This window comes from Ochotona curzoniae, unplaced genomic scaffold (genome assembly GCF_017591425.1).
Source record: "Ochotona curzoniae isolate NIBS_2020 unplaced genomic scaffold, NIBS_Ocur_1.0 contig_3643, whole genome shotgun sequence".
Lineage (NCBI taxonomy): Eukaryota > Metazoa > Chordata > Mammalia > Lagomorpha > Ochotonidae > Ochotona > Ochotona curzoniae.
The window spans coordinates 2,237,724-2,251,220 of NW_024465933.1; the positions used below are offsets into that span (position 1 = coordinate 2,237,724).

The following is a 13,497-nucleotide window of genomic DNA, read 5'->3' on the forward strand; positions in this document are numbered from 1 at the left end:
CAGGTCATGGCAATGTATCCTCCTCTTGAGAAACGTAAAGAATGGTGATTTGTGCTTTACCCATGTAAGCCATATGTATGGAAGGGGATCTGCTTCTTTATTAACTGGAGTTGACCAGTTCACAGTGTGCATATACTTCAACATTCTGGTGTTATACAAATATCACTGGAAAATTTGAAGAAAACAAAGTCAATGAGAGAAGAAATGACTGATGGAACTGGAGCAGTAGAAGCCAGGTTTAGATGAGTGGTTCCGTACAGGTTCAGGAGGTGCATGTTGAAAATGAGAAGCAGTGGGTCTTGTGATGCTCTGAGCGAAATAACCACACAGAAGGTACCAGAGGAGCTAACTTTGTGAGGACACCGAGCTTGTAGTACCCAAGAACAGGTCAGGGCTGGGACACAGAGGAGGTGTGAGAGTGCTGGGCGGTGAGGTCAGTCATGGCAGACAGGCAGGGGACTTCCCTTAGGTCTGCAGACTCCTGAGGACTCATTTCCCAGTCCTGTTCCCAGTGTTCCCCCTGTGCAAAGCTGGCTGGCCTTTAAAGATCCATCATTTGTGTCTATCTGTTTTCTGCAGGGCTTGTTACACAAGAAGTCTTCTCTTTTTGAATATCTTTAAAAGATTTGTACTTCTGGCCACTGACTTTGAAATCTTCCTCTCTAGTAGGATTATGTGGTCCCTGCAGTAAAGGGATCTTACCTGTCTATTTGTCAACTCATCATTGGTTGGACTTCACAGATAGACTCATTTCTCATAGCTATACTCAAATTATTCCCAGGACCCCTAGAATGGAACTGGGGCAGTCTGGGTGCCTCATCAACCATTAGATGTGAGGCTGGGGGCAAATTACACTTCAGTGCTTGAGTTTCTTCAATAAAATGGGCATAACGGTTCCTCTTTCATAGGGCTGTGAATATTAAATAAGATAATACCTGGCAACACTAGTCACTTCTGTCTCAGTGTAGACATTCCAGAAATATTCTTTAATTAAAAGAAAAACTGTTGTAATTTAGCCCAGCTAAACTGATCACATGTCATTTGAACTTATGTCTCAAAATACTTTCATACATTTTTTCCTTATGTCTTCATTCTATCAAATCATCTACAACAAATTCCTAAAACACGTCACCATATATTTCTGTAGTTACCCCATGAATTAGTAAAGTCCGTGCAATAAGCATTTTATGCTATTCTTACATTTTGGATTTCTGAGCTCAGAGTCATTTTTATTCATTTTCTGTGTAGGCTTCAGTTTCAATAGTAGGCTAAAATAGTGTATCTTCTGGAAATTTCTATGAAAACACACTTTTAAAATGTGGAGTTCTTAGGAGTCAATGATAGCACAATTTTGCATTCAAAGAGCAAATTTCCCTTACTTTTCTTACGTGATTGCAAATTTTTATTTTATTCCTTCAGCAGTCCATAAAAGGAAATTATCCATTTAAATTAGAAGTAATCAGAAGAGATTTCTCCTAATCCAGGAGGTCTCAGTCTTGGGAGACCTACTTAAATTATGAGTCCCCACCAGTGACCTAAGCACGTGCACCCTTGAGGGGATCGTTCTGGGCTCTGTCAAGTCTTTCACAAATGAGCCTGCTGCTCACTGTCTTCACTACTATTAAGTACATGCCAGAGGATTCTGTTCCAGCACTTCCAATTTTCATTTTCAAAATGTACAAAGTTTGTTAAGGTTTTTGACTTTGTAGCAGTCTTATTCTTCCCCTTCTTGGTATCAACTTCCTCTTCTTTTAGTTAAAACAAAGAACTTTCTCAACACTATCTTGGCTACTTTATTTCTTCTCATGAGATCAGTCTTTGCATGTTGTATGAAAATCCCAATTCAATAATGTTCATAAACTGTTCCCTTTTTGAAATAATCATTCAAATGGTCAGATTTCAACAGATCTTGCTTCTCCTGGTTCACTCCCTGTGTGTTCATAAGAAATGAGGTCCGGACGGCTGCAGCCAGAAGCCTAGGAGTCAAGCAGGGACCCACAGAGCAGCTGCAGGGACCAAAGCGATCGAAACAGCACCTGCTGTCCACCAGGATGAAAGTGGAATTGGAAGGAAAGGCGGGACTTTGAGACACTCCAATATCGGATGCAGGTAGCCCAGGCAGCATCTTCAAAGCTGCTGCAGTAAATGACTGGCCAGAAGCTGTCTGGAGATGCTCTCCCTATGGCTTCTTAGAGAAGTGAATCCGAGATCTTCTATTTACTTTTCTTCTTTATGGCATCATGAATAGAAGACGAGTGATATTCAAGGGAGACACAGTCATGGAAGTACTCCACTGACTCAGAGACCGTGGGGAGGCATCTGTTTAAAAGAGCAGTGAAGCAGCACAACTCTACTGTCTGCAGCCCCTTACTTGATACACTTCTAGTTGCTTGGACATGGCTTCCAAGCCGTAACCACTTCCCACAAATCTTTTCAGAAAACGGAAGTCTTGGCATTAAAAACTGCTTTGCTTTTCAACTGCACCTTCAAAATAAATGTGGCTAACACTGACTTTCTGAATGCAGTCATCACAAACACCAGAAGTGAGGTAGGACTTTTGCAAGAACAACTCACACGAGATTACGCACCAGGAGTGACCTGAGTCTCACAGAGTGCTCACAGATTAGGTGGAACGCAACGCACAATCCTTCAAAACAGATTTCGTCGGTTAGATGAATACCATTTCCTCTTTACATTAATGCAACTCCCAAAGAAACAGCCTCTTTTAGTTTCTCCTAATGTTAGTTGTGTAATCATGGGTTAAAACATGATTACATGATCTCAGCATACGAGATCATGGGTATTTTTAAAGAGGTAAATTCAATCGCATCCCATTCCTGGTTGTAATTTCCCAGGATTTCTATTACAATGAGAATAAAATAAAATCTAACTTCCTTTCATGGCCAAGGTCCCTTGCCTAAGCCCCATGCTATCAACTCACTAAATTCTCCCTCCATTTCTTAGCTGTAGGCTGCTTCACCATCAAATTCTCAAGTGCTGAGTTCCTCCTCAAGGCCTTTGGTCCAGTTGTGTCCTCTGGACACCATTTTTCTAAGCTCACAGAGCTGGCAGCAGCTGTTTTTTGAGATGAAATCTCTGATGTCACCTTCTCAGGCCATTCCAAAATGCCTCCCTCCCATTCTGCTTTCAGGAATTAAGCATAATACTTTTCAAGTCTGGAAAAGATGCTTCTTGGAGTACAAGAAGTTCTGCAAAGTAGTGCCTCATTCTGTACCTTGTGTCTGCTGGAAAATTACATCTCACGGGTATCCTCTCAATGTTTCACCTGAGGAAAGCGTTAGGAAAAAGTTGTCTTTTGGTTTAACTGTTTTTATGGGTTACTTGCTTCATCTTACCTGGACAAACCAGTTAGTTGGCAGGTATAATTCAACATAGTTCTTTAAATTGGAGCAAAACTCCAATCTCAGCCAGGGTTGCCATATTTCAAAACTGACCAAACGTGCAATCTGTTTATCGAATGTGAAACAACCACTCAGCTTTCCCCAAGACTATTCTTTAGGGACATTACTTGCCTTTGGGAAATTTTTGCTTTCGTAGGGGAAATGGACCAGAAATACATTTCTGCCTGAGTCAGGGGCAGCTAAGCTTGCCTGTGAAGATGACATTTGAAAAGAAGTAAGCAAAGTCACCTCTTCTAAGGCTTTTATACTCCCAAGAAGTGTCTATTTTCCATTTTCCTATTTTTACCTTAATATCATTTGTTTACAAGTTGTTTATTTTCATGGTTTTTGATTTCCTCATGTGAAAATACATGGAAAACTGACAAATATGAGAAAGAAAACTATCAGAAAAACTCTAGGGCCATATTATGCTTTTCTTTTTTGATCTTCCAGCACCTGTTGTTGAAGAGACAGCTCAGCAAAGTATAATGATAAATGACCCTCAAATTCTGTGAATACACAAATTATCCATTGTTGTAAACAACGCTGTAGCCCAGCTCATTTACAGATTTTGTAAGCGGTAACTTGACACTTGATTAATGCACATGCATTGATAAACAAAGGCAGAGCTTGAACAAAGAAAATATTCCATGCATGGAAAAAAAATTCATGGAGTACTTGTTCACAAAGTTCTTACCTGGGCAACAGTCGAATGTCTCCAGAATACTGTTCATATCTGTAGTTCACTACGTACCACTGGGAGCTATAAAATTTACAAGCCTGAAGGGAAGAAAAAAGACCATTATGTAAATTATCATGAAAGAAATCAGTGTTAAGTTTTTACTGTCCTCTAGGCGCATTCAAGCATATTGAGATGGCTACGCAAGCACTTTTAAGACAGGTAAGGGGCTTGCTCTTTTGTAATCATTTTATATTTTCCAGTGAAATGGAAATCTAACCTTTTCTAAACTCGCTGAGGAGAAACTATCGAACACATTCTTTCTATTACACCCCATGAAGGAAAACACCATGCACTCAGCCAGAACATCACCTAAACCAAGCATCCAAAACGTGCTGTTGCCTGGAGAATCTTCTCGGCTTCCCTCCTAAGAGCCTTTTCCACAACCTATGCCTTCAGTAGCGAAAGTGTTACTATCTTCATGGAATCCTCTTGCCGTGATTTGAGTCCGTTTCTTCCTGTTCTTTCTGCACTAACCAACCCTCTGCTTGTTTCTATGTCACTGACCTTGTCAGTCTGCAGCTGGTTTGCAGCTTCATCTAATGCCTCCTAAGGCTAACCCTTCCTCATGATGATTCAAACTTATAAATCTACATGAATAAAAAGTGACCAAAAACAGTTTTATAAACAAGTTCATAGTAAAGCCAGCTACTGTAGAGTGGTACATGCTGGCTGATTATCTTATGTTTGTGGATGGCAAATATTTCCCCAATGCCTACCATGGAAATGGCATTTTACTGACTGTGGGTTAACAAATGGAATGGAATTTGTTGACTTTGAAGATGCCTTTTGGTTTCAAAATTGTGTGACTCAAGGGATTAGCCTGTGAGCAATTAGATTCTAACATCTTATGTGCTAGTGTAAGTGGATACAACGAAGGGTGATAGACCCAGTGCCCTGTGAGCGTGGAGTCCTGGCAGTGAGCTGAGCAGGTGCAGAGAGCTGCTGCGCCCCCTGAAGCTCCAGCGCCCCCTGAAGCTCCAGCGCCCCCTGGAGCTCCAGCGCTGCCTCTCAAGTGCGGGATGGAGGCGCTGGGCAGGTGCTGAGGCTTCAGAGAGGTACATGCAGAACACACGTCATAGTTCCGCTATGTGTCCTTGGAAAGGGCCAGGAGAGAGGACTGTGGCTAGGGTCCTCCGCTGCTCTGGATTTTCAGCTCTCAGGGCCGATGCTGTCAGGGCCCACGCACAAACTGGAAACTAAAGACGAAATGAGTGAGGCTGGGAGAAGGAGTAGGAGGCAGCGTGAGTACAGGCAAGAGGTGAGTTTAAAAACAAAGCAGCAATGAGACAGATGGAGGGAAAGGATAGCACGAGGGAATTTAGGATGCTGAGATGACCAGCATGGATGGCAAATGCCAACAAAACAGTGTTACTAGTTGAAGTCGAAAGTATTAACCTGCCAGGCCTTGAGCCAATTCAGTAAAGCACATGTTTCTGGAAATAGGATGAAAACTACGCTTCCTATGTCGCCTGGATAAAACATTTCACGTTTTGGATGAACAATGCCAAGGCTTCAGACCAGAGGCACACAGGTCCACAGCACACTGCGCCCTGAAGCCAGCTCCTTCATCATTTGAGTCCTTTCCTTCCCCTAGCTTTCCACCTTGCTGTCATCCTCAAAGGAAATAAATTACCTTTAAAAGGAAAAGCCAAAGGCATAAAGCTCACCTCCCATTTATGCTCCCCCCTCAAACATTTTTCTAATACCTAGTTATATTTAGTTTTTTCATAAGTGTGAGTTTGAGTATGAATATTGCTTTCTCTTCACTTAGCAGCATAAGCTTTCAAAATTCTATGTTTTTCCTAAATAGAATAAAATGTCCTGTTCTAATGCACAGCCTTGTTCTTGCTTCAGAGCTCCCACATCCGCTTAGCCAGCAAGCACCAGCCAGGGCCCAGGAGTGCATCCCTAGAACACTGTGACAGCAACACCACTGGGAACAAGATTGGACACTGATGTCTTCTGGAATCTGCCTACTCAAGAAAAACTGGTCAATAAGCACAAATTGTGTCAGTTGAAGTCAATTGTGTTACATGTTAGAAAATGGTAGTGTCGTGGAAAAATACCACAGAATAGGGTGGAGGAAGCTGGGCAAGGGAGCTAATTCACATAAAATGATGACAATGGCCAGAGATGTAAACGGCAGGATTGTGGGAGCTGTTTTTGTGGCTACTTCAAATTTTGTGCAGTGTAAAGGAAAAGCAAAGCTTTAGAGTGTATCTTCATCCACGCGACTCTCCTGCTCAGCTGACTGAATCGGCTTGTTGAGACAGAATGCTCAAAGTATTTTAAAGACTGTTTGCTAAAAAACTTGCCAAAGCAGTGTACGTTTTTTGTAAGTCAGGTGTACATGAAGGTTAGAGTTCCCAATACAGACCCACAAAATTGATTGTCCTGGCACTAACACTGAACCCTGAGGTGAACTTGAACTTATTGATTTGGCTTGCAGATTTTGCTGATGATTCAGAATGCAGGAGGGGAATAGAAATTTCTGCCACAAAATTTCTGGCTTTTGTCTTGCTGAGCAGAGTTCCCAATGGCCTGCACATGCATGGATTCTCTCACTGCCCCTTGCCGGATGGGCTATGTCTGCGTTTACCCACCATAGACATGGAAGCACGTCACACATGAATATTCCCAGCACAGCATGGATTTCACTAAATCCGGATCTATTCACCGTACATTGCACTGACAAAACATGGGCAGACACTGTTTTATATTGATAAGGTGTTAGTTTATATAAGGTTATATTTATCAGACACCAGGTTTCCTGATTTGCTCTTTCTTTCACCATGCATATTTCTATTTTTAAAATATGTAAATATTATATATGTGTAATATAATGTTTTTAGGTATTCAATGATGCTGATATTCTTGGGTCCAGCTCATTGAATCAACTATAAAGTATTTTGTAATGTTTATACCATGTTTAACACACTAATATTGATGAACATGTATCTTATCTCTAAAGGTTTTCCCGTTACAAACATAAAGAAGAACTTTGCATTTGCAGCAACCCTTCCTTAGGAGACATCACACCATTCCTTCCCGACAAGGGATTTGAACTGATCTGATCAGTGACTGTAAACTTCTTGCTACACTGGCATATCAGACCTAACAAGAAAAACAAAAGTCGCTTATTCTTAAAACAAATGCAATTCACGTGTCCGGTGTGGTAGCTTAGCGGCTAAAGTCTTTGTCTTGCACGTGCCAGGATACCATATGGGCACCAGTTTTTATCCCAGCAGTCCCGCTTCCCATCCAGCTCCCTGTTTCTGGCCTGGGAAGGCAGCTGAGGACAGCCCAAAGCCTTGGGATCCTGTATCCACGCAGGAGACCTGGAAGAGGCTCCTGGCTTTGGATAGGCTCAGCTCTGGTTGTTGCAGCTGCTTGAGGAGTGAATCATCGGACAGTATATCTTTCTCTCTGTCTCTCCTCTCTGCACTTCAGAAATTTCTTTAAATCTACTTATTAAATCAAAGAGATGTCTATAGCTCTGATAACAAGTAAACAACAGAATTGATTTTTAATCTTTCTCTTAAATCCCTGGCAACTCACTTCAACGACTACACCTCTAAAATTGCCAATGAGTGACAGCCTGCTGCCTCGAGAGACAGCTGCTGAAAGACAAATCCTCTGTAAGATTTTATTATTACCATCTTACAGATCAGAAAGGTAAGGAGAAGCTCAGATTCTTAAATCAAATCCTACACTTCATAAAAACAAACTGGATTTGTTAGTTTCTGAATTGTTTGATAATTACAGACTTTTAAAGGAAAAGCACATCTGACCTTTCATTCTAGATGTTTCTGGTTCTGTTTCTGTTTCTGTGTTAAAAGTAACATGACCTAACTTGAAACTTGAAGTCTATTTTCTTAGAATTCTGGAATTTCAATTAACTAACTATTCCTAGTGTCTTTTTGCCTTACAATCCCGACTTCATTAGCATCATGTCAGATAACTGCTGTAAGCTACCTAGCACAGAGTAAGCAGTCAATAACAGTTGCCTTAAAAACACCCCTTTTGGGGAGGCATGGTTCTCTCTACAAGTGCCTGCATCCCATATGGGTGCGGGTGTGTTTCCTGGTGGCTCTACTAACCATCCAGCTCCATGTTTATGGCCTGGGAAAGCAGCTGAAGATGGATGGCCCAAAGCGTTAGGACCCTGTATGCATGAGGGAGAACAGGAAAGAAGCTCTTGGCCCCTGGCTTCAGATCAGTTCAGGCTCTGACTGTATTTGGGGAGTGACCCAGTGGATGGAAGATCTTTCTCTGCATCTCTCCTTCTCTCTGTAAATCTGTCTCTGCACCAAAAATAAATGAATGGATGAAAACATAAACAAATAAATCCCATTTTCCTGGCAAGTTTGATTCAATCCATAATTCATATTCATAACGGCTGATAATAACAACTTGCTTTTCTTGATTTAAAAAACATGCAGACTTTTGGAAAGATAATTAGGTCTTCTGATTCTGAAAGCCCCCCGTCTTCATCAACACACTTCTGAATTCATTTGCTGTGTGGATGACAAGCACAGTTCAATGAGATGATTCTTAAGAATTAAAAATTCCTCCTGAATCTGTGGTTTCTCTGATTAGGACAGCCAGTGCATTTTACAAATGCATAACCATTTCTCCTACATAGTTATGGCATTTTGGAAATGTTACGCATAGAAAATTATTTTCTATTCTTTGTTCCAGCCCACACAGTCACTCTAAGAGGATCATTAAGTACTATTATAATTATGACTACAGTTTCTCTTTGTCCACAAACCAAGCTGAAGGGATCGGCTGCAAATTCAAAGTCCCAAGCTACAATTGTGCTTGCAACAGGACGGCAATTGCTCTCATATTTCCTTACTGACTTCCTCACCCACAGCGGCACCTGTTCGAAAATGCTAACTCTTCAGTTCCTTTTGAAATGGAAGCTACCAGTCTGTTCCAAAGGTAAAACCTGACTATTCAGCAAGAGCTTGCTGAGCTGGTTAACTTTTCCAAGCAGCGTACACCTGATTCACAGTTTATTCATTTCTTTTGTTTGCTTGTTCTATGTTTATGCCTTTTACCTCTACCTGCAAGTGTTTAGACAATAAAAAGGATGCTGCAAGTCAACTTTGTGCAGGGCTTTTGTGAACATTTCTGAACCAGACTGTTCCCAGGAGAGGTTCGGGGTCTGCAGTGTTAAGAAAATAACAGGCGACCTAAGGAGATAAACAAATGCTGTTGCTTTACTATGTAGATTCTGTGACTGCACAGGAGTGATGCTGTGGCGCAGTCCTTGTCATGGATTTGACCGTGAACTGAGAGCCTCCGAGTCATGCCTTCACACAGTGTGCCTTAGCGACTGGAATTACCTCTCATTTTGCACTCACAGTGACCACACCTTTTAAAAGAACATACAACTGTGGCTCAACAGTCTAATCCTCTACCTTCAAGCACTGACATCCCATAGAGGTGTTCATGTCCTAGCTGCTCCACTTCCTATCTAGCTCCCTGCTTAGGACCTGGAAAGGCAATGGAAGATGGTCCAAGTCCTTGGAACCTTGCACCCACGTGGGAGACCTGGAAGAAACTCCAGGCTCCAGGCTCCTGGCTTCAGATGAGCTTGTCTCTTACCATTGTTGCCGCAGATGGAAGATCTTTTCTTCTCTGTCCTTTCTACAAATCTACCTTTGAAATAAAAATATGTAAATCCTTTTAAAAAAGAACACATCACCTCAGCATGGGGTTTCAATTTATAGTGGACAGTTATTATATACGTGTTAGGGAAACACATTCCTCTGTGTCTCCTTCCTTTAGAAATGACGAAAGATGCAGTTGGATGGTTCTAAAATCTAAATAGTTAGAAAAGAGGGGCGATTGCAAAGGACACCCTAAAATTGTGTTAATTTTGTCTTTTCTTTCCTCTTCAGGGAATCATTAGAATCAATACAAATCACATTGCATATCTCAAATAGCAATAAGGTATGGCACTACAATTTGTCCTTCTCTTAAGGGAGCTGATTATTACATTCTGGCTACAGGGTAATAAGTATATAACAGATGGCTTTTTAGATGCAAAATTATCTTTATTTCTGGCTACAGAGGATTATTAAATTATATAACTAGTTTCTTGCCAGAAAGATTAATGCAAGAGGTACACGCTTTCAGCTCTCACTTGTCACTGGGATTAATTCTGATTTTGTCAAATAATGGTGGTAATTTCACACTCATGCCATTCATTATAAAGTTAGAAGTAATTATGAATATTATGTAAATGCTAAAAAATAAGGCATCACAAAATTAAGTGAATTCAGGAACATTTTGCTTTTAATGGTTCTGGATGATCAAGTGCCCACACTAAGATGTTTCGGAGAAAAGGCAAATACCATTTATCTCAGCCAGCAGCGAGGACACATAACCACATCTGCAAATCAGGACATCTGGTCGACAGACAGAAAGAAGAAACACTGATGGCTGGCATAGTGGTGTTCCACGTTTATCCTCCACTTGCAGTGCCAGCAGCAGACAGAGGAGTCTATTCATGCCCTGGCTGTTCAATCGCCACCCAGCTACCTGCTTATGGCCTGGGAAAGCAGTGGAGGATGCCTTAAGGTCTCAGCTCCTGCAGAAGTGAGAGAGGCCTGGCGGAAGTGCCTGGCTCCTGGCTTTAGATGTGCTCACCTCTGGCTGTTGCAGCCATTTGGGGAGTTACCGGTGGCTGCAAAATTTCCCTCTGTCTCTCTGTAAATCTGCCTTTCAAATGAAAATAAGTGAATCTTTAAAGAAAAAAAGAAAGCAAAAGTATTGAAAATATTTTTCTTCAAATGGGTCACCTTAAGTTTTCCTTTAAATTATTAAAAAATAATCTTTGCCTAATTAAAGAAAAATCTCATACTGCGTTCTTCAGGAAGAAGCAGAAATAATAAGCTCAGAAAAATATACAATGTAAATACAAGTTAGACTCAATGTTGCAAATCAATCTTGTTTAACAAATTTTGATTTAAGAAGATTATTTATTTATTTATTTATTTATTATGGGCCACTGGGACACAAATCAGTGCCCATACCGGATCCTGCTGCAAGGTAAGGACTTCAGCTGCTAGGGTATCATGCCGGGCCCTTGATTTTAATTTAATTCCTCAAAATATCACTTCATATGAGCTAAGATTATTATGAAGATGTAGTTGACAGCAAATTGAAAACTGACCAAAATATTTGGCTTTTCTTTCAAAATCTGTTCCCTGAGGAGTGGTTATGTGGCTTGGTGGGTCATGTGCACCTGCCCCACCACCACAGAGGCCGAGCAGGATTCTTGGCCCCAGCTCTCAAGTCCTCCTTGCTGACAGAGTCCCCATCTGGGAGGATGGCCCCTGGGATCTGGGTTCCTGAGTCACGTGCGTTGACTCTGACTTCAGCCGTGGCTATAAAACATGAGTCACTGATCACAAGCTCCCAGCCCGCAGGCTTATCTATAACCCTGCTTTTTGAATTAAATATCCAAAAACATGAAATATGTATTGTTAAGGTAATTCAACAACCTGCAATATCAGGCTTTCATAAGTCACAGCTGTACTTCACCTGGAAGCATAGACTAAATTTTCAGGTAGATCTCACCAGTAATTTGTCACGTGAATAATGGACGGTACCAAAGCAGTCTGGTAACTTTACGACCCAATCACTCTTCCCTTGTAGGGCATAACACCTGTGTTTTAGCTCAATGGAAACATTTTTAGGTTTGAACTTAAAATGGATTATATTCATAAGCCCCAAGGTCTCTGATCTATATTTTTGTGTTTTCACTCACTGCCAAACATTTTGGATTTTTATTATGGAAAAAGGGTAGCTGATTTAAGATTGGAATAGGTTTCCATATTTGGAAACAAGATGGTTATTCTAGGGATTTGGACTAAAAATACATTTCCTAACTGCTGTTAATGCAAAGCACACATCTACTTTCTTTCCAACACATTCCCATTCTATATTTTACACAACTAAAATTTCTCTGGATTTACCCTAAGCGATTTTTATGTGTCTTTTTTTTTTCTACCTTTAGTGTTTTAATACATTTAGCATTAAGAAAATTAAAGGAACTCATTCTCTTTTGCTAGGATAGCAATACTTGTAAAATAGACACAAAGTAACATGCCAGAGATATACAGCATATTTTGATATTTGTTAAAGTCACAAAATAAACCTAATACATTTATCTTTCAAAAAGCTGAAAATGAGATGTGTCTTAACTATAAACAAGACATCATTAGTGAAAACAAAAACCAGTTAGCGCTCATTTTGTAGCTAATATTTTAAAGTTTTAAAATTTATTTATTTGAGAGGGATAAAGGGAAGAGAAGAAAGAAGAGATAGAGAAAAAGAGAGAGAGAAATCTTGGTTCAGCTCCCAATGGCTAACAGGCTGGGCGTGAAGTTAGCGACCATCTCCAACGTGACCGGAAGGAACTTAGCACTGAGCCGCCATCACTTCCGCCCGGGTCTGCATTCAAGCATTGAAGTGAGGACTGAACCCAGCTACCCAACGTGGATGCGTGTCTTAAGCACAGGCTGTGTGCTTGCTTCTGACATTCATTTTAGTAAGAAAGGACACAATATTATTATGTTTTTAATTTTGAGAAATTTTTGTAGCGGCATGTTTCCAAATATGCTTGTGGAATTTAAATTTAGGCATTGATATCATATCACAGAAATTAGACGTAGCACAGCAAGCATCACAATTACTCTGCTGGGGTTGCTATGTAATGAAGGCAGCAGAATCATGAGTGTGCTATTCAGCATTTAACATCAGGATACGGTATTAACTATGTAAGCCTTCTCCACCTTATTCTGTATTGAGCACCATTCTTATTTATGGTCAAGTTTCACATTATTCTACATATGATATTTAAACTTCGTTCAGGCAAGCTTTGCTTCTCCTGAGATAAAACTCTGCCTTCAGCCTCTCTGACCGCTCTGTCTCCACTGCATGTGAGCGATCCTTCTCACAAGCCTCTCAAGTGGGAACGTAACACGAGGGACCTGCACTCTCAGCTCCAGACCACCTTGTGGTGTCTGTCTCCGGCTCAACGCCTCAACTGTCAAATCCAGAACGGTCCACACCGTCCCCAGCATACGTTCTGTGTGACCATCTCCTTGCACAGCTCTCTTATTCGTCTCATCAGTATTCGCACCAGGAATCTTGGCTCTCTTCCGGTCATGTCTTTTAAATTCATGGCCCAAGTAACTATTAATATTCATCTGCATCAGAAATGTGCTGAGCGATCACAAACACATTCCTTTCCTTCACTTTCTTTGCGGTTTCCAACTCCTATCGGTTGTATCTCTTTCTAAAGATTTATTTATTTATTTGAAAGACAAAATG

The 13,497-nt window shown here is 40.9% G+C and overlaps 1 protein-coding gene across 6 annotated transcripts in view; it reads right to left on the reverse strand.

Annotated features, from left to right (window-relative positions):
• DOCK10 (dedicator of cytokinesis 10) overlaps nt 1-13,497 on the reverse strand; it is a 246,269-nt gene that overhangs the window by 105,162 nt on the left and 127,610 nt on the right. For all 6 annotated transcript variants that reach the window (XM_040982815.1, XM_040982814.1, XM_040982813.1 and 3 more), the window contains exon 4: nt 4,099-4,181. In XM_040982815.1, coding sequence (XP_040838749.1) covers nt 4,099-4,181 — 83 coding nt within the window. The remainder of the gene's footprint in view (nt 1-4,098; nt 4,182-13,497) is intronic.